At 39.6% G+C, this 20,267-nt stretch overlaps 1 protein-coding gene across 1 annotated transcript; it reads right to left on the minus strand.

The window, feature by feature from the left end:
- Window positions 1–1,711: 1,711 nt before the first annotated feature.
- Window positions 1,712–6,653, minus strand: IFNG (interferon gamma). Its single transcript, XM_043563401.1, has 4 exons — window positions 6,470–6,653; window positions 5,205–5,273; window positions 4,924–5,109; window positions 1,712–2,449 (listed from the first exon to the last, which is right to left on the minus strand). The coding sequence occupies exons 1-4, from the start codon at window positions 6,584–6,586 to the stop codon at window positions 2,315–2,317; spliced, it is 507 nt and encodes a 168-aa protein (XP_043419336.1). The 5' UTR covers window positions 6,587–6,653; the 3' UTR covers window positions 1,712–2,314.
- Between the last annotated feature and the right edge of the window lie 13,614 nt (window positions 6,654–20,267).

A 20,267-nucleotide genomic window follows, 5' to 3' on the forward strand; every position in this document is an offset into this window, starting at 1 on the left:
AAACCCTTTCTTCACTTGGCTTTCAGGGTGTCTCTCTCACTTTTTAGGTTGTTCTCGTACCTCACTGGCCATTTCTTTTCAGTCTCCCTTGCTGGGCTCTCCTTAGTCTCTCTCTCTCTCTCTCTCTCTCTCTCTCTCTTTTTCTAATGTTAATTTATTTTTGAGAGAGAGAGATGGGGCATGAGCAGGGGAGGGGCAGAGAGAGACACACACACACAATCCAAAGCAGACTCCAGGCTCTGAGCTGTCAGCACAGAGCCGATGCAGGGCTCAAACTCATGAACCGCAAGATCATGACCTGAGCTGAAATCGGACGCTTAACAAACTGAGCCACCAGGCACCCCTCTCAGCCTCTTAATGATGGCATGCCTGGAGACTCCATCCTTGAGCTCCTTCTCTTCACTCTGTAAACTCATGAACTTCACAAGTTCACCTGGTATTAGGTCTTTAAATACCTTCTGTATGCCTCAGCTCCCAAATGTATATCAACTGTCCAGACTTCTCTTTCAACTCCAGACAGATCTAGCCTTTTCTCTTATCATGCAAGACAAATCTCCACGTTAGAGCCTTTGTAAGGATATTCCCCTTGCCTGGAATCTGAATGGCTACCTCCCTTGCCTCTTACAAGTGCTTCCTCAAAGTCATCTCTTCAACGAAGCCAACTCTAACCACTCCATTTAACCCGTTAGCCCACCCACTCAGCTGTAAAGTTTTCCCACTTCCCCCATCCTGCCATACCCTTTTTGCACAGCACCTAACACCTTCTAATATAGTATGCAATTTGCTAACATATTATGTATTTGGTTTGTGATCTGTCTCCCCCTTGCTAAATTTTTTTTTCAACGTTTTTTTTAATTTATTTTTGGGACAGAGAGAGACAGAGCATGAACAGGGGAGGGTCAGAGAGAGGGAGACACAGAATCCGAAACAGGCTCTGGGCTCTGAGCTGTCAGCACAGAGCCCGATGCGGGGCTCAAACTCACGGACCGCGAGATCGTGACCTGGCTGAAGTCGGACGCCCAACCGACTGCGCCACCCAGGCGCCCCCCCCCCCCTTGCTAAATTTGAAATTCTTCAAGGGCAGGAATTTTTGTCTGTTTTGTTCATGATGGTAACTTAAGTCTCTAGAACCTCACCAGACCCATAGTAGTTGCTCCAATAAGTATTTCTTGAGTGAAAGAATGAACTTTCACCACAGGATTATGAGGAAGGCCCAATTATTCTTCTTTCCCACATAAGGAAACTGGCGCTTAGAATTCATTAAAAGTCACACGACTTGTAATGGCAGAACCAAGATTCCAATCCAGACCCCTCGCCTTAGAGCTCACGCTCACTATTCCACAGCCGGTGGTGTTTGCCCAAGGTGGACAGCGGAGATGGGGGAGGCCTAGATAAAGGATGCCGTCGGGAGTTGATGAAGGTGTAGAAATAAATCTTTGCGTGCCAAGCTAAACAATTTGGACTACTTTCCATGGCAGAAGCTCCAAAGTAAATGGTAATGTAATTAAATTCTATTTTGGAAAGATAACTCAAACAGCTGCCACGTGGAACAGTGGAAACCAACAAATTGCCAGTGGAGAGAAACACCACATTTGGGGCTAAACTCAACTCTAAGGTTTCCACAGCTAAAAAATGACTTTCTTCCTACTAACTCCTTAGAGTATAGCTCATTTACCCCAGTCCTCACTTAGACAAAGTCTGACACAGCATGAAGAGTTATGAAATTATACTTTATTCATATATATTAAATATTCATTAACTAAACAAATTAATTACTTTCCATTTGGGTACAGTCATAGTTGTCAGTGATATTCTGAAACACCAGGCATGAACAGAAATGCTATTTTCTTAATCAGGAGACAAGTCATATCGCCTGACACATTCAAGTGCTGTCTGACATGCCGTTAGAGCAGTGGCTTATAACACAGACATGTTCCCAAATAGGCAGCGACTGGATGGCATCATTTCATTCATAAGTGTTCATTGTATCATCAAGTGAAATAAATGCACAACCCACAGAGTCTTATTTAAATTGGCTGCCTAGTTGGTCCCTGAGATTTAGCCTTGAAATCACATAGTCTTGCCTAGTTAGTCAGGAAGAAGAAGGGGAGAGGGCTGAGTGAAACAGTCACAAGATACAGGAATTATAAATAATATATATATTAATAGTCACTTTAATTACATAAAAGTTGCTATTATAAATACTTTGATTGATGAGTCTAAAAATATATTCTTCATATAAATAATGTAAAATATTAAATATTAATAAATAGACTTAGATTTAAAAATTCAAATATTGTAGGCAGGATGACCATTATTTTGATGCTCTACGGCCTCGAAACAGATTCTGACTCCTTTTCCGCTTCCTCAGGTTAGATCTTGGGGAGAGGTCATTCATCACTTTGAAGAGTTCATTTATTGCTTTGCGCTGGACCTGCAGATCATTCACCTGTTGGAAAAGAAAGCAGCAAAATTAATATCAGGCATACAAGCCATCAGGATATTCTGCTATTACTATCAGGAAAATGGAATTACTCCTTCAAAAAAAATGATTTTCATTGTCAATTTATTACCTTAATATACAATGATGGTTCCTTCACTTAAGACTACAACTGTAATTAAATTGCCAGTTGTGCTGTAATATGATGGGGTACATGACACATCCTTAAATTTACTGCTAGAGAATTCCCGAAATTATATAGCGAAAAGAGCCTTGAGGTGGAGTGATAAAAAATGTGGGTTTGGATCCTGTGTGTGCAATAACTGTGACTTTGAACCAGTCACTTAACCTCTCTGAACCTCTGTTTTCTCATCAAAACAATGAGATTATTTCAATCACCTCTAGGCTCTCTACCGATTCTACCCACCTTGGACTTTAATTAGTCTTTGATTAATCAAATAAGTTACTATAGGTCAATGGTCCTCACCTTTGGCATGTAGTGGAACAACCTGGAGACCTAATGAAGAACTCAGAGACCCAGATACATGAAGTCAGAGAAGACCCAGGAAGTTGTGTGGTCCCTCTGTTACTCACCAAAGTTTGAGAACCATGAATACAGGTTCAGTACTTTGCAAACACCAAGTCTAGGACGGATGAATACTGTAATGTTTCATCTCCCCCAAATTAGCTCAGTCTCATCACTTCCACAATGGGATTAAAAATAGACACTAATCATATTTACATGGCAGTCATCAATGACTGGTATGAACGTTTAAAATTAGGAATCGCAGCAAATTTCCCTGCACCTTTCTATCCCGGCAAACTGAACTATTTCCTTACTCTAACCTACAGGACCATTTAGGTGAATTCATGTTTAATAAAATAGGGAGCTCTGCCACGATTTTTCTTTCTAATACTGGAAACACTGTGGCCACCTTGCTACATTTCTGAGAATAACTAGGGGGATCTAGGCTTCAGAAGTAATTATTAAAAAACATAGCATTCTTAAATATGTTAGCAATGGAGCAAGAGGACGCAATTGTTGACAGCTCACTCAAAATCACCCATCATGAAGCAGGAGGCTTGGAGCTTCTGGGAAGGACGGGACCCACAGATTTTGTTTCAAGGCCCAGTTACAGCAGAATAGAAAAAAGTTTCTGTGAGCTGCGTTTGCAAGTGATAGATTTTCCTTACCGGTGTTCAAAGTATCACCAAGAAACTAAGAGATTCACCCAGGACTGAACAGTAAGCCAGGGGCAGCACTGGGTCAGGAATGAGGACTTTTTCAGGCTCTGGCATGTGGCCGGAGGAGAGCCACTGAACATTGGAAAACACTGTCAGTGGACAAGAGTAATGGTCTAATAATGTTCCAAACCACTTTTGTACCACCTTGAGACTAGAGAGATCCTGAAGAACAAGCACTTATCTGAGAGGGCTTATCTGAGAGAAGTGAGAGGCAGGCCCAGGAAGAGTGACAGCTGCCAAATCCTGAGAGGGTAAGTCATCACCGGACCCCTCCCTTTCTCATTCACATCTATTACATCAAAGCCACACCCAGAGGAATCAGGAGGCCTTTGTCTCCTAGATAAAATTTTGGAAAATGTCATTCATCTTTATGCTTCAAAGTTATCTTTCAGCTTCTAGAAGCCATAACTTTAAGACTCAAGACAATTTCGTCAGGTAAGGCTTGGGAACTGACGGAGGTCTCCAGCTGAGACGGTTTAGCATCCAAAAGTTGATAGAACAATTTTTTCATAAGGTATAAATTCTATTTTCTTCTCTGAAAACAAAAACACTTTCTTACTGCTACTTGGGCTGCACAATATGAGGGGTTGACCAGAGCCTGGCAGGGGAATGCACCTAGTGCCTTTTCAAAGGCCATAGTTTTTGCTATCTCATTCCCTTTTTTATATCCATGTGATTATACAGTTTTAGAGCAAAGGAGACCATAGAAATTAGAGTGAGCCCAAAAGGCTCTCTCTAGGATGAGGAAAGTGAGCACCAGTCAGGCCTGTGATTCATCTGAAGTCACGTGGTTCCTTGGTGGCCAAGCTGGGAGGAGGGCACAAATCTTCTCCATTCCCACCCCCTACTCCCCACTGCACTCTCCATTAAGACCTGCAGCCTCCCAGCCAAAGCAAGAGAATTTCCCTCACGCAAAAAAAGGGGCGATGAGAGAAGTGCTTCCCAATACTCCCCTCGACTCCTTCACTGTTTCCTCCTCATCGGATTTGTCCGTTCACCTGCCTTTGCACTACAGAGACAATGCCAGCATTTCCCCAAATCACAAAATTAAATGATTTCTGTACAGGCTTAGCAAAATTACCCCAAAGCACAAATGGAATTACTAAGGAGGAGTTTGGACCATGGGTTCATTTCACAGTTTTACCAACTGTACCCAGTAGCTGATCAGCTTTCTGGAAATTAGGTATTTTGCAAGATCCTCTGTAATGAAACCAAAGAAAGAATTAAGATCAACTCACAGGGATTTGAATCAGCTTGAGGAAGTCATCCCGTTTACTGGAGCTGGTATTTAACAACTTATCAAGCATGTCTTCCTTGATGGTGTCCATGCTCCTTTGAATGCGCTGGTCATCATCTTTCAGGTTTTCAAACATTTTCAGGTAGAAGGAGACAATTTGGCTTTGAATTATTGTTTTATCACTCTCCTTGGAAGAAAAGATCACAAAGAGAGGTCGATGTGAATTTATGCATCAGAAAATAAGCAACAAGAAAATCAGCCAAATGGAAATACCCAGCTTACCTCTTTCCAGTTCTTCAAAATGTCTACGAAAAGCGATCCACCATCTGCTACATCTGGATTACTTGCATTCTAAAAAAAGAAAGAAACATGATTTACAATTAGCCCATTAATTTCCCTAAAACTGCACTTCAAGATTTAGTGCTGACAATATTCGCTGATTTTCTTTTCAACACTATTAAAGCTGTTGTGTTGGATATAACCAAAGACCATCATGCTATTTTAGCCTTCTTATTTTCTAGTATACTCTTAAACTGCAATATTACAAATGAACTCAAGAAGGCCAGTGATACTTCAATTATCCCAAATAATTATAGTAAGGAAAAGAAAGTATTTTCAAGCCTAGTTAAAAAAAAAAAAAAAAATTCAGCCAAATCATATCACTATAAAATACTGCCCCCCTATGGTACTGGTCTTCATAACATCTACCTGTGCCCTCCTATGTGGCATTATGTCAGCTTTAAAAGATAGTTCCAAATGTGTGTGTGTGAGAGAGAGATTTGATTTGACGATGTGAGAATAAATAGCCTGTGAATGCTTGAATATTAAGTATACCAGCTACAGTTATAATAGCTACATTTTGGACCAATAACAAAATTTTTGAAATGCAAAAACTATTTTAATTTACCATAAATAAAATTTTAAAAAGTTCATAAAACAAAATGAAAACCTTTTTAATAGGAGCCAGATTATAACTCCTACAAAATCTCAGCGAGTGACTGAGTTCAAGAATAATTCCTAGATCATCTAGATGCGGCAGTAGAACTTTGAAACCATTTTTTGGAGCAAAATACTTGTAATCTTTTTTTAAGCCCGAACTTAAGGACCTCACATTCTTTCATTAATTATGTCAGATTACCATTCTTCATGCTAACCCTGACCTTCCATTGCTACCATCATTCCTGATTTTTCAGCGTGCTCTGATCATCTAGATGGCTAGTCATTGTTTCAATGGCACACTACCCAACATCACAATCTAATAGATTCTCACCACAAAATTATCGACATCACTGTCCTTTATACCCATATTATTCCCATCTTCTGGAAGATTGATGAATGCCCCCTAAATCTCTATAGCAAGTTGAGCAGAGGGTAACAACAACATCTAGATCATGTAGTTAAACAACGCCTCTGGTAAACAGGCAAAATTACACCAAGTCTCCTCAAGATGACTATGGCCTAGAGATGGCAGTCTATCATAGACACAACTCCAAGTCAACATGCATTCATCTCAACCACAGCGAGTGTTACTAAAAAGTCATACTTACAAAATATCCCTTTAGCTCTTCTATTTCTTTAAAAAACATGGCCTGACAGTAATAACCAGAAGAACACAAAATTACGCAAAGCTGGAAAGCGAAAATAAAACTTGTGTAATTCATCATTTCGGAGAGTTAGGCCGAAGTAGTTGAAATCAGTAGCTCCGGGATGAAGTTGATCAGGTCCGAAGGATTTAGCCGATCTTTCTTTTCTAATAGCCGACCAGCAGACAATCAGAAAAATGTACTACATCTCCTTTTGCTGCTGGTATTTATACCTAGCTGAAGTCCTCAGGATTACGTATTTTCACAAGTTTTTTTTTTTTTTTTTTTTCAGATGAGATGGTGACAGATAGGCAGAGATGCTAGTTTGTATTAATAACTATGGTTTTGTGGCATTTTGGTGTTGTAGTTAGAGTTTCCTTTCAACTCCCTGGGTCTTTTGACGATGAGACAGACCCATTATGCCCACCTGTACCATTCTTGTGGGATCCTTTGAAAGCACTTTTACTTCACACCATTCAGGGATTGGAAATTTTTTTGCACCTCCCTCCTTTCCCCTTGTAAAATGTGGAGTTTTCATCCACAAAGCACATGGATCGTTTGTTTGTGGTCGGGAGGAAGTAAAAAAGTAAATTGTAGGGGTGCTCCAACCTTTACAAAGGGGGTGCCTTTTAAAGTTTTTCTTGCAAATGACCAGAAAGCAAGGAAAGAATGTGGTTCAAAGACCAAGGTGGTGAGGAAGTCCTTCAGCAAAGTTGGTTAGTGACATATCTGCCACAGCTTTGCATTGCCCTGGACCAAAAGGGCCCAATAGAAATATAATCTAAGGTAAACAGATAAATTAAAGTTTTCTAGCAGCTTGCTTAAGAAAAGTAAAAAGAAACAGGGAAAAAACAATGTTTAAGATATATTGTATTTAAGCCAATCTATCCAAAATATCATTTTAATATGTACCAACACACAAAATTATTATTCAGATATTTTCCTTTTTTTTCTCATACTAAATCCTAGAAATCCAGCCTTCATTATACACCTACAGCATGTCTCAATTTGGACAAGTCAGATTTCAAATGCCCAGTAGCCACATGTGGCTAGAGGCTACGGTTTTGAACAGTGTAGCTCTAGATGGTCGATTAATAACCAAATAAACAATAATGGAGAATCTTTCTTTTTCTTTGCCTTCCGAATACAAAAAATAAAAATAAAAAAATAGGATTCTTTCTCCTCCCTCAGTAAGTTACTTTTGAAGTAAAACACTTCAGGATTGTACAGAAAGCCCTCCACCCTCCAGCCCACCTTGCATTTCAACCTGCATGCTCTAAACCCTGGACTATTATGTTTATGGATACGGACTCGAATCCTGGCTCCACTGCTATCTGGCTATGTGATTTGGAGGAAGCTTCTTAACTCTCCTATGACTCCGTTTCTTCGTCTTTAAAACAGGACGACTATTAGTACCTCCTTCCAGGCTTCAGTTGAAAGTTAAGTCACATGATCCATGTGAACGGCTAAGAATTTTGCCTGGCATGCAGTAAGCACTCGAGAAAAGTTATGTGTTGTTCTTTAGGCAGGTTAGATGATTAGTCGTTTGTAAAAAGAACACAGCGTGAACCTTGGCTTATGTTATTCCTTTGCCCTTGGGTTCCCTTCCCTGTCATCTGCTCCTCAGAGTGATGCCCATCCATGCAAGCCCCACATAAAAACCATTATCTCCACAGGTTCTCCCAAAATATCCTTATTAAAATTAAACTGATATCCTCTACTCAGGCTTAGAACCTGGTTCATACTTTTTTTATATAAGTAAACTCTATGCTCAACGTCAGACTCAAATTCATGACCCCAAGATCAGGAATCGCTCACTCTATTGACTGAGTCAGCCAGACCCCCTTGGTTCATACTTCTGTAAGAGCACTGACCCCTCATTGTCAGATTTATGTGTCATCTCCCATGTTAGACTGTGTTCCCTAAAACCAGAAATTGTTGTATTGCTTTTGTAACCCTCGTTTGTTCCCTAAAAGCATATTCACCTAGAGATTTACCCATAGTTCTGAATAAGTGGGAACCTGAATGCTTAATTGAAGATCTGCTCTGAGTTATTTTCCCTCAAGTTCTAATCCCAATGCTATCATAGCTAACCTGTAGGAAGCTGGGTTTTAATTAAATAGAATTTATGGTTAATTTTGGAAACATGATGCTATGCCTCTTTAGCCAATCCCTACTTACTAGGACAATTCCATGTTTTGTTTTATGTGCAAAAGCCAGAAAACTCTATGAGGGGCTATCTTCCCAAAGAATAAACAAGATCAAAACCTATCTGTGGGACAAAAGCCTCATGTTAAACAAGTGAAAAGTATGGAAATTATAAGTTCTGTTGTAGCTCTCCTCAAGGAAAAATATGTCCCAGATAATGTGCTCACAAAGTGACAGACGGACAAGAAAGGCTTATCAAAACCTTGTGACACACCATCGGCACTCACCACCATCTAGGAAGCCAACGGCCAAATTCTTTGTGACTTACTGGAAGGAATATTTCCAACTTTATGAAAAGGAGTAAAAATTGGGCCTGCCCATCCCTTGATTTATCCACTGGAATATGGTGTTGGGGTGAAGAATTAAGAATAGTGGGGTCCAGGGGTGCCTAGGTGGCTCAGTCAGTTAAGCATCCAACTCTTGATTTCAGCTCAGGTCTTGATCTCAGGGTTGTGAATTCAAGCCCTACACTGGGCTCCTCACTAGGCATGAAACCTACTTAAAAAAAAAATACTGGGGATGATAATTGGGAATTATATATTATCTGGGAGTTTGTGAATTGAGAATGTTTATTCAAAATCACATATATATGTATATATATATATGTATATATATATATATATATATATATATATATATTAGGAATATATTTATTATATGGCCAAATATTTGGGATTAGTAACTACATCACTAAAATACAAGCTCTAATAACTCTTGATAACATGATGAAGCACAGCACAGAATTAAAGAATCAAGGAGATTATCTATTGTTTATTCCCTCACTTTTTTAGATTTGTAAACCAAGACCCAGGAAAACAGAGTGGTGTGCTTAAATTCATTCAACTGGATAATGTACAGCTAAGTCTAGAAATAAGATCTTTAATCTACCTGTCCCCCGATCAATCAATATCTGTTAAGATTATTGTATATGTCTATAACTGTGTTACATTTGTGAATCCAAATAATTACATCCTATCAGTCTTTTTGGTCTGGGGATTTTTTTTTTTCTGTAGAATTTGTGAGATAATAGTCATTTTTTAAATTCTTCAAAAAAAGAGTCAGACTGCAAATAAGATTTTTAAAATCCTCAGACATGCCAGCAGGCCCAACTTTATGGACATGATACAATCTATCAAGACCCTGCGCTTGAAAGAACCTACATTTAGCTTAAATGCTCTTTTGTTACCTTTTTAAAATTCCTAATAAGTTTTTTGAAAGGGGCCCCATTTCATTTTGTGCTGGTTCCTGCAAATTATATAACTGGTCTCATATCACATTCCATTAGATCTTCATTTCTCACCATATGAATCTTTGGTTGTCACTACAGAATGTTGTCACTACAATTGTATTTCCTTTTTATGATCTTTTCCTGCCTTGTAACTTTACCAAAGAAGACATTTCTCTCTCTTTTCTGCCTGTAAAACACCTTGTGTTATACATGCAAACTAGAGGTTTCACACTTCGTTGGTTCAGCCAACACTGAGGCTGCAGAATATTTCACCACCAAGATATCCTTTAAAAGTTTTACAAACCCACCAGGAGCCCAAGTGTGACCATATTACTAAAACAAAGGGGCTGAAAACTTTCTTTTTTCTTTTCAGCTAGACTTTCTTTCTGAAAACTGGCTATGATTATTCATTAAGCGTCAGCAAGATTTTCGATCTTGTCTCATGCTATCCTCATTCTTAACTGAGTAGGTAATCGTAAGACAAAATTTACACCTTGGTTACCCTCTTTCCTCTGTGATCAGCAGTCATATCCCTAGCACTCACAACCAAATTATCTCATCCAGACTTTGCTGTAGATTTCTTCCACCGAGTATGAGTCAATATTGGATCTATGCCCCCACGCTATTTTGACTCCTGGAACTCCTGACATCATGCAAGCTGAGCCTACGGAAGAATCACATACAGAATGGAAGTCCATGCGGAGTCACATTTTCCCCGCAATTTGACTCATAAAATCCCATATGTTAGAATTTTCTGAGTCCCCCTTTTTCTTTCATGCCATCTTGGCAACTTTGAGAGGTGGTTCAAAGAATACAGAAGACACTATTCTTACGTAATACAGTCATCGGCTCACAATACACTCAAGTTTAAATTATTTTTTTTCAACATTTATTTATTTTTGGGACAGAGAGAGACAGAGCATGAACGGGGGAGGGGCAGAGAGAGAGGGAGACACAGAATCGGAAACAGGCTCCAGGCTCCGAGCCATCAGCCCAGAGCCATCAGCCCAGAGCCATCAGCCCAGAGCCATCAGCCCAGAGCCCGACGCGGGGCTCGAACTCACGGACCGCGAGATCGTGACCTGGCTGAAGTCGGACGCTTAACCGACTGCGCCACCCCGGCGCCCCACAATACACTCAAGTTTAAATCAGATGGGATTGTGCATTGATAACCTACAGATTAAGGCTATGCTTCCACAGTCATATTTCTATTCCACAAGGAATTTTAAAGCACCTATTAAGTGCCAAGAACTATGATTGACACAGAAAAATCAAAGAAGGATGGGACACCTCTGCTGTGAAAGTGTTTGTTTATATCCTAATTTCAATCAACTAGTAAGTCCTTATTGAGCACCTACTATATGCTTATAGTTTTAGGGGTTACAAAGAAGTTAAGAGTGAGACAATCTAACAGGAGCATATGTCACCACATTGGTAACTGGGGTCGATTCCTCTATTCTGGATACTGAGTAGGTATCCATATTCTCCTTCTTTTCTCCATGTGCATCCTTCCTGGGAGGTTCATACAGTAGAAGAGGACTGATTATTGTATGGAGGGAAAAACATTCCTGACACATGCATTACATTCCCTCCTTCTATACCTAGGGCAGATATCACCAGTCAGTCATGGCATTCTTTCCTATGTCAAAGTTGAGATATAGCCTCTGCATCCTCTTCAACACTGAAGTCTACATAGGCATGGCCAATTCATTAATGTTTCATTATCTATGTTCCTTCTTGTGGCTAAGGTATACTTGTTACTACGCCTCTTACCTAGATTTAATAGATAAGTTCTTTCAAATGACAAAGACATCAAAGACATTATCTCTTCCTCTGAGAACATCAGTATTAGAGAAAAACACTACAGGGGCGCCTGGGTGGCTCAGTCAGTTAAGCAGCCGACTTCAGCTCAGGTCATGATCTCACGGTCCGTGAGTTCGAGCCCCGTGTCGGGCTCTGTGCTGACAGCTCAGAGCCTGGAGCCTGTTTCAGATTCTGTGTCTCCCTCTCTCTCTGACCCTCCCCCGTTCATGCTCTGTCTCTCCCTGTCTCAAAAATAAGTAAACGTTAAAAGAAAATTTTTTTAAAAAAAGAAAAACACTGCAGCCCATGAAGTTATATGGGGAAAGACCTTTGGTCTAGCAGAGAGAAGTCTCAAATTCTGGTCCTAATCTGCTGCTGGTATGATGTGAAATTTTAAGCAAAGCCTTTACCTATGCCTTATGTGTCAGCTACATCATCTTTACAAGAAGAGTTGGGGGTGCCTGGGGGGCACAAGTACTTAAGTGTCCAACTCTTGATTTCAGCTCAGGTCACAATCTCACAGTTTTGTGAGTTTGAGCCCCACATGGGGCTCCTCACTGACAGTGCAGAGCCTGCTTGGGATTCTCTGTCTCCCTCTCTCTCTGTCCCTCCCCCACTCATGCTGTCTCTGTCTCTCTCAAAATAAATAAACATAAATGATTTTTTTTTAAAGAAAGAACTGTATTTTCTTCCATTTCTTTTTTTTTTAATTTTTCTTAACGTTTTGTTTATTATTATTGAGAGACAGAGAGAGACAGAGAGTGAGCAGGGGAGGGGCAGAGAGGGAGGGAGACACAGAATCTGAAGCAGGCTCCGGGCTCTGAGCTGTCAGCACAGAGCCTGATGCAGGGCTCGACCTCTCAAACCGCGAGATCATGACCTGAGCCAAAGTCGGACACTTAACTGCCTGAGCCACCCAGGCGCCCCAGTATTTTCTTCCATTTCTAACATTCTATTTTTCTATCACTGTGATTTATGAAGAACATAAGACATCACTAAGAACTAAGGTGCATGAGGTACAAACTCCAACGGACTTATGAATTGAAAGAGAAATAATTGTCCAAATGATGGAAAAGTTGAGGAATTTCATCAGTGGCTCAAGTTCTGAATTTAAGGTGAATTTCAGCTTTGAATTTGAACTGAGCCTTGAAAGACACACAGAATTTGTAAGATCAGATAAGGAATACCTCCCACACTTTGTACTTAATCCTAAAGGCCGTGTGCTTCTTTTCCCAATGACCTAAAAAAGTGAGTTATCCTCTGGGCAGTCCTTAAAATGGCATTATGCTTTGAAAACATGCATTTTTCCAAGGGAGACATACCTTTCTAGCTCTCATAATAAAAGTTTCATATAGCAGATTTAGATTTTCCCCAGGTTATGTGGAGGAGGAATTCTGAATCCACTACCACTCAATAAATCATAAGTATTTTATTTTTTCAATGTTTATTTCTTTATTTTGAGAGAGAGACAGAGAGAGAGAGAGAGAGAGAGAGAGAGAAAGAGAGAGAGCATAAGTGGGGGAGGGGCAGACAGAAAGGGAGAGAGAGAGAATCCCAGGCAGGCTTTGTGCTCTTATCGCAGAACCCAACATGGGGCTCAATCCCATAAATCGTGAGATCATGACATGAGCTGAAATCAAGAGTCAGATGCTTAACCGACTGAGCCACCCAGGCACCCCAATAATAAGTATTTTTTTTTTAATTTTTTTTTCAACGTTTTTATTTATTTTTGGGACAGAGACAGAGCATGAACGGGGGAGGGGCAGAGAGAGAGGGAGACACAGAATCGGAAACAGGCTCCAGGCTCTGAGCCATCAGCCCAGAGCCTGACACGGGGCTCGAACTCACGCACCGCGAGATCGTGACCTGGCTGAAGTCGGACGCTTAACCGACTGCGCCACCCAGGCGCCCCTAATAATAAGTATTTTAAAACAGCTTCTGATAAGTCATTATTACTGCGTCCTTAATCCTTGAGACAATGTATGAAGTACCTGAGCCAAATTCCCATCTGTAAGTTTTTTAAATGGAGAGTTTTTCGTGATTATAAAATTAAATGGGATCTTTCAAATTAAAAAAAAAAAGACAATTCAGAAGAGCACAAGAAAAGAAAAAAATCACCTATGATTTTACTACCCATAAATAAATACCATTATCATTTTGGCACAGATTCTTTCATATTTTTTTCTGTATATCTATCGCAGTGTCTGGCACAAAATTATTCCTCAATAAAATTTTGTGGATTAATTAAATATGAGGAAAAATAACTCAGTGGTTAAGTACGAATGCTCTGGAGTCAAGCCATTGGGTTCAGTCATAACTTTGCTCCTCACTGTTAAGTTGAAGTGAGTTACTTCATTTCTCTGTGTTTCAGTTTCTTCAGATATAAAAAGGTGATGTAATTTGTAGCTTTCTCAAAGCATTTCATGAGTATAAATTAGGAAATATGTGTAAAGGTGCAATACCTGACATTTAGTAAGAGCTCAGTAAATGTTGGTCAACCTTACTTGTATCTTCTTCTAATACCCAGATCTAGTCTTCTTCCTGGCACATGGAACACTTCACAGCCTCTTGCAGTTAAGTGGGATCTTGTGACTTTTTCTGGCCAGTCTATTTTAAGTCTAAGCAATGTGTTATTTCTGAGCCAAAGACTGAGTAAATCTCCTAGGAAGACTTCTAGTTCTCTCTTCCCTTGCTGCAGCGATGTGGAGATCATATGTTTTAAGGAGATGAAATGTGGAAGATCAAATACATACATTACTTCTACTTTCTTTCAGAACCCCTATAATTAATAATAATAATAATAAAGGAATAAAAAGTCTGTAAAGCCTCAAAGACAGAGAGAACAAGACATCAGCAGATGAAAAATGTCAATATAGTTATGAAAGATGAAGAGAGGTTGAGCATATAACTGACTTCACCTTTAGATTTCTCCACTGTGATAAGTACCAAGTAGAGTAATTCAACAAGATGAAAATCAGTTCACCATGTAGATGCACAGAAGATTCAAGAATTGGTCTGTCAACAACCTTTGAAAGAGGGAGTTCAGGAGAGGATTGAAAACAGGACAGCTGGTGGAAATACACGTAAGATGTAGTTAGATCCCTTCTAGCCCACTCAGTCGAGCCAGTAGCCCTGCCAAACCTTGTCTGAAAACTGGACATTTACCTTTCAGAAAGGTCCTTGGTACCAGCACTGCTGAGGAGGAAGTGAATTGTCTTGATGAGATTAAGATTTACTAGAAAGTCAATATACTGAACAGTGAGAGACCATTAGGCTTCCAAAATGCTTACCATCAGACTTATTACCACCAGCCAAGTGACTAGAAAATTTGTCTTTAAGAAAACTGATTAGCCCAAAGGAAAAGATATACTGACAGTTAGGGTTTCCCCTAATGAAACATGACAGTTTCAAGTATCACCATAATAGGATGCTTGTAAGTCAGGATGCTCTATCTATGCATGTAATATACCCATTCCAACAATTAGGAACTTCTTATTAAGCAAAAAATCACAAATGACCACAAAACACTTCAGAAAACACTTTAGGTAAAGACAAAGTGCCAAAAAACAAACAGAAAAAAATAACAAATTCAGAGGAAAAAGAGAAAAAGCAGAGTAAAAAAAAAACAAAAAACAAAAAAAAACAATGAAGAGGAAAAAAATCAAAAAGTAAGAGAAGATCATGAAACCAGAACATTTAGAGCATAATGATCTCTCAGAACTTAAAACTATAGCAACATAAGTTTAAAAAACAATAAAAGGGTTCTAAGATAAAGGTGAAGAAATCCTTAAGATAGAACAAAAAGATTGACTGAAAACTGGAAAAATAGAAAGATAACTAGGAAAACAAAAGAGTTGATTCAGGAAGTTCAACACCTAAGTATTGGGGCTCCATAAAGAGAAAAGAAATGATTAACAGAAGAAAGTTAGCAAGGAAATTATTTAATTTTCCATAGTTAAAAAACATTAGCTTCCAAAATGAAAAGCCTAATGAATTCCCAGCAAAGTGAGTAAACAAAAGACAGACCCTAGGATACATTATTAAATTTCAAAGAATCATGGATATAAAGAAGATCCTCAAAGTTCAAGAAAGAAAAGCAGGTGACATAAGAAAAGAAAATAGAATGTCATCTAAGTTCTCAATAGCAATTCTGGAAGCTGAAGGTTGATGGCATAATACCTTCAAATATCTGATTAAATCTGAAGATATAATATCCAGACTAGAATTTCATACTCAGCCAAACTATCAGTCAACTGTTTTGGAAAAGAACATTTTTTTATTTGTGCAAGATCTCACAGCTTTATTTCCCATGTACCCTTTCTCTGAAGGATTTTGAGGAAGTTGACAAAGTGTTTAACCAAAATGAAAAACCAATCAAGGAAGGAGACCTGGGATCCAAGAAACAGAGAATCCCACACAGGAAAGAAGGTTGGATGGAGATTTTCCAACAAGTTACGAAGTTAGTACCAAGAAGACAGTTGTTCAGGGAGCTTACAAAGCAGCCAGCACTTGTTGGACCCAAAGGTGAGGAGAACCAAGGCAAAAAAAAAAGAATTAATATGTGTTTGCCTATAGAGAAACTTCATCCCTGTCAGAGATGGGGGCTGGGAGATGGTGAATTAGTGATGTGTGTGTGCAAAACTGAGAAAACCAACCAAATAACATCAATTATTAACTCCAGGAAAAACAAATATTGCACAAGAAATAAATACAAGAATGTACAACAAATATTGTGAACAATATTTACCTAATTATAATAATGATGGGGTTTTGGAGTGTTGGGAGTTTGGAGCTGATGGCCAAGAAAGAATTCTTGAGACGTCTTTGATGCAAAAAGATGATTTTATTAAAGCACGGGGCAGAAAGAGCTGCACTGGGGTTGTACTGATTATAAGCTATGGAGTTGGAGGAGGGAAAGGCTAAAGGGAGGCCTCCTGAAGGACTTTCATATGCTGAAGACAGTTAAAATACTGGAGGCCTGGCTATTGTCAAGCTAAGGTTGATGTCCCCTCTGGTAAGGCATTAACATTAGACAGTAGGGAGTTCCTGGAGGAACGTTTTACTCTACTGGTCTCAAGCATTGTCCATGGGCTGCAGGTTATAAGGAAATTTAATTTTGCTCACCATTTCCTTCTTGTCTTTGTTCCCTACATCACTTTGGAGGGTTGGGTGATGTTAGAGCTCCAGGAAACTGAGTCTACATGTTTCTGAAGATTAGGCTACTGATAAGATTGCCTTTTTCTTGTAATTTACTAAGACATCTATAAAATGATGGCGACTCATGTCCTGCATGACAGTGATCTCTATCAGTTAACCATTTGGTTTCTCCTTCTCTTAGCTTTAGGACAGCCAGGAGTGCCTGAGGAATATCACAAGTATCCCACCTGGGGTGAGGAGGCATTGTTAGCTTGAGCTTTATTCTCAGCTCCCTCATCAGCAATACAAACTTCACTCCAAAAATAATAATAATAATAATAATAATACTGTAATATAGCTACAATGGGAAGATAGAGGAGAGAGGAGGCTATATGTGTGAATATACAGTAAAATAAGTCAATCATAATTTTCTACAGAAGGAAATATATAGATGTTATCTAAAAATGGGGAAAATGCAATGAACAAAATTTTTAGTGATACAGAGCTAAGTAGAAATTGAGCTAAGAAGTGAAGCTAAATGAACTGAAACTGATTGCCTTAGAAAAGTGTGTTTCAGGAATGGAAAAGCAGGGATCAGAGAGCTTGTAGTATCATAAGCTTTGTTATAAGCTTTGTAATTTTTGCAAAGTTTTGGAGCCCCCCAAACCAGCCTCATTTCTGACCCCAACTGCAATTTTGGGGGTCCCCATACAACCCTCAGGTTTAATAGTTTGCTAAAAGAACTCACAGAGCACAAGAGAAGGCATTGTATTCATGGTTTATTATGTAAAACGTTATGCTTTATTAAAAGCAAGATTTTAATACGGATTAAAATCAGCAGAGGGGAGAGTCACATAGGGCAGGGTCTAGAAAGTTTCATGCTCAGATCTTCCATCTGTCCTCGGCCAGTGGAGTGATGACCAGTACAGTCTTCTCCTGGTAATGATATGTGCCAACATGCATAGATTTTTGTCAACCAGGAAAGACACCGAAGCTTTAGTTTGTATACTTAACTGGGGATTATATAGACATAGTTGACTAACCACATGACAACCTTCGACTCCAGTCCTTCCAGAGGTCTAGCTGATATCTTGTGGCCCAAGACACCCACCCTAAATCACACTGTTAGCATAGACTATCTGAGATGGCTCAAGGTCCCCAGGTAACAATGATACTCATCAAACAGAGCTTTTAGAGGTTACCTCCCAGCATCTGAGGGCAAAGGCCACCTCTCTCTTTGGATGAGGTTAATCTATTACTGGGTAATACTATGTGATTTTTCTTCTTTTTACACAGTTTGTTCTGGTATAACATTATATATCTATATCTATATCTATATCCATATCTATATCTATTTGTAATATGTATACCATAATATAATCATATATAAAATGTGTGATATAATATATATTCATAGATATGATTACCTTATACCCAATTGGTAAACAGGAAAATTATATTGATCAAATGTGGAATTGATTTTCGTTCATACTGGACTTCTCCCAGTTTTAAAAGGCAATTAAGTGCAAGTTTTCTCACCATGATAAGAAAGCCTTTGCAACATTTGAAGACCTTAAGGAGGGGCGCCTGGGTGGCGCAGTCGGTTGAGCGTCCGACTTCAGCCAGGTCACGATCTCGCGGTCCACGAGTTCGAGCCCCGCGTCAGGCTCTGGGCTGATGGCTCAGAGCCTGGAGCCTGTTTCCGATTCTGTGTCTCCCTCTCTCTCTGCCCCTCCCCCGTTCATGCTCTGTCTCTTTCTGTCCCAAAAATAAATAAACATTGAAAAAAAAAATTAAAAAAAAAAAAAAAAAAAAGACCTTAAGGAAAAAGTCAAAAAGTTACAGAAGTGTTTCATGCCAGGGCCAGTGGTGATTGGTCATGTATTCAAGAATTGTTAACTTTCCAGTCAAGGGGAAGCAGCAAGTGCAGATGAGGAAATCGAAAAGATTTTTCCTCCTACTTACAACCAGTGGATTAATTTAAGTGGCTGCAGCCCAGATGGGTTTTTAATAGGAATTTAAGGCCAATCTCAAAAGAGGAAGCTGCAGCCAGATTGTAAGGCTACAAAGGATTGATTCACTGTGATGACAGGCGGTAACTTCTCTAGAGATCTAACAATCGTTGTGTTTTGATTAGAATTTTGGTTGTTTCTGTTGGTGCTCTCATTGTAAAGCTTGAGAGGTATTAAATAGGCTGTCCCAAACCTACTTATCCCCCTAAACCTTGTTATTGTTAGAGATTTTGCAGAACACGAGGTTTTTGACATATGACATGTGAGGACAGCAGTGCTTGTACGTGTTATTCCTTTGATAAAAGTAGAAATTATTTCGGGGCGCCTGGGTGGCGCAGTCGGTTGAGCGCTGACTTCAGCCAGGTCACGATCTCGCGGTCCGTGAGTTCGAGCCCCGCGTCGGGCGCTGGGCTGATGGCTCAGAGCCTGGAGCCTGTTTCCAATTCTGTGTCTCCCTCTCTCTCTGCCCCTCCCCTGTTCATGCTCTGTCTCTCTCTGTCCCAAAAATAAATAAAAGTTGGAAAAAAAAAAGTAGAAATTATTTTTAAAATATTGTTTAAGTGATATATGTAGTGACCATCACTACTTTGTTGTGGTTACTTCGGGAAAGCCTCACCTATATGTTACAATTTCTCAAATCAGCTGAGGCCATTCTAGGTCGACACAGTTTATCAACTGAAGGTTTCTAACCTCCATGGGAGGACAGCAAAGTGCAAGAAAATCTCAATAAATCTACATTTAACCTCAGGGCAATGAAGCTCACAGAGAAGTTTGTGCTGCCAAATATTTCTGCCCGTTAAAATAATGGTGCCTACAAGTAAATAATAGCTACCCATGGTAAGCGCTTTATGTGCCTGATCTCATTTAATTATGACAACCGTCTAAGAAAGATAAATTTCTTTTCATTCTATTGAGGAGAAAAATGAGGCTTTTAGAGAGGTGAAGCAACTTGTCCAAGGTCACTGAGCTAGTAAGTGACAAAGCTGACCTCTGCTTTGCTGTTAACCACTCGCCAACAACCAAGCTGCCATTTAATCATAGAATGCCTTCTGCTTCCTCGGTTGGTCCTGAAAGCTTGACGCATTCAATATTGTATCATTTAGTGTTCTTTGTTTACATATATGAAAAGACGAATCTGACTAATGTTAGTTAAAAGACAGCACTGTTTGAACGTATATGGAGGAGCTCATCACATGGGTAACAAAGCTGAAAAACCATGGGTAAAACAGATAAGCCGTATCTGGCAAGCCCAGGCCCCAGCCCCGGAATCTACTCAATCCTTCTTCAGGGCACCGTGAAGGACTGAATCAGTAAACTCCAATGCTTTTGTTCCTATCTTGGCATCAGACCCTAAGGAAGTGAGCCACGTTGGCTC

Source organism: Prionailurus bengalensis, chromosome B4, assembly GCF_016509475.1.
Source record: "Prionailurus bengalensis isolate Pbe53 chromosome B4, Fcat_Pben_1.1_paternal_pri, whole genome shotgun sequence".
NCBI classification, from domain to species: domain Eukaryota; kingdom Metazoa; phylum Chordata; class Mammalia; order Carnivora; family Felidae; genus Prionailurus; species Prionailurus bengalensis.

What these genes read in the sequence shown, in the direction of transcription:
- IFNG (XM_043563401.1), bottom strand. Translation starts at nt 6,586, where the DNA reads ATGATGAATTACACAAGTTTTATTTTCGCTTTCCAGCTTTGCGTAATT. An exon ending in AAGAGCTAAAGGGATATTTT is followed by an intron (nt 5,274 to 6,469) that starts GTAAGTATGACT and finishes TTCTTTTTTTAG; the next exon opens with AATGCAAGTAATCCAGATGT. An exon ending in TTTTGAAGAACTGGAAAGAG is followed by an intron (nt 5,110 to 5,204) that starts GTAAGCTGGGTA and finishes TTTTCTTCCAAG; the next exon opens with GAGAGTGATAAAACAATAAT.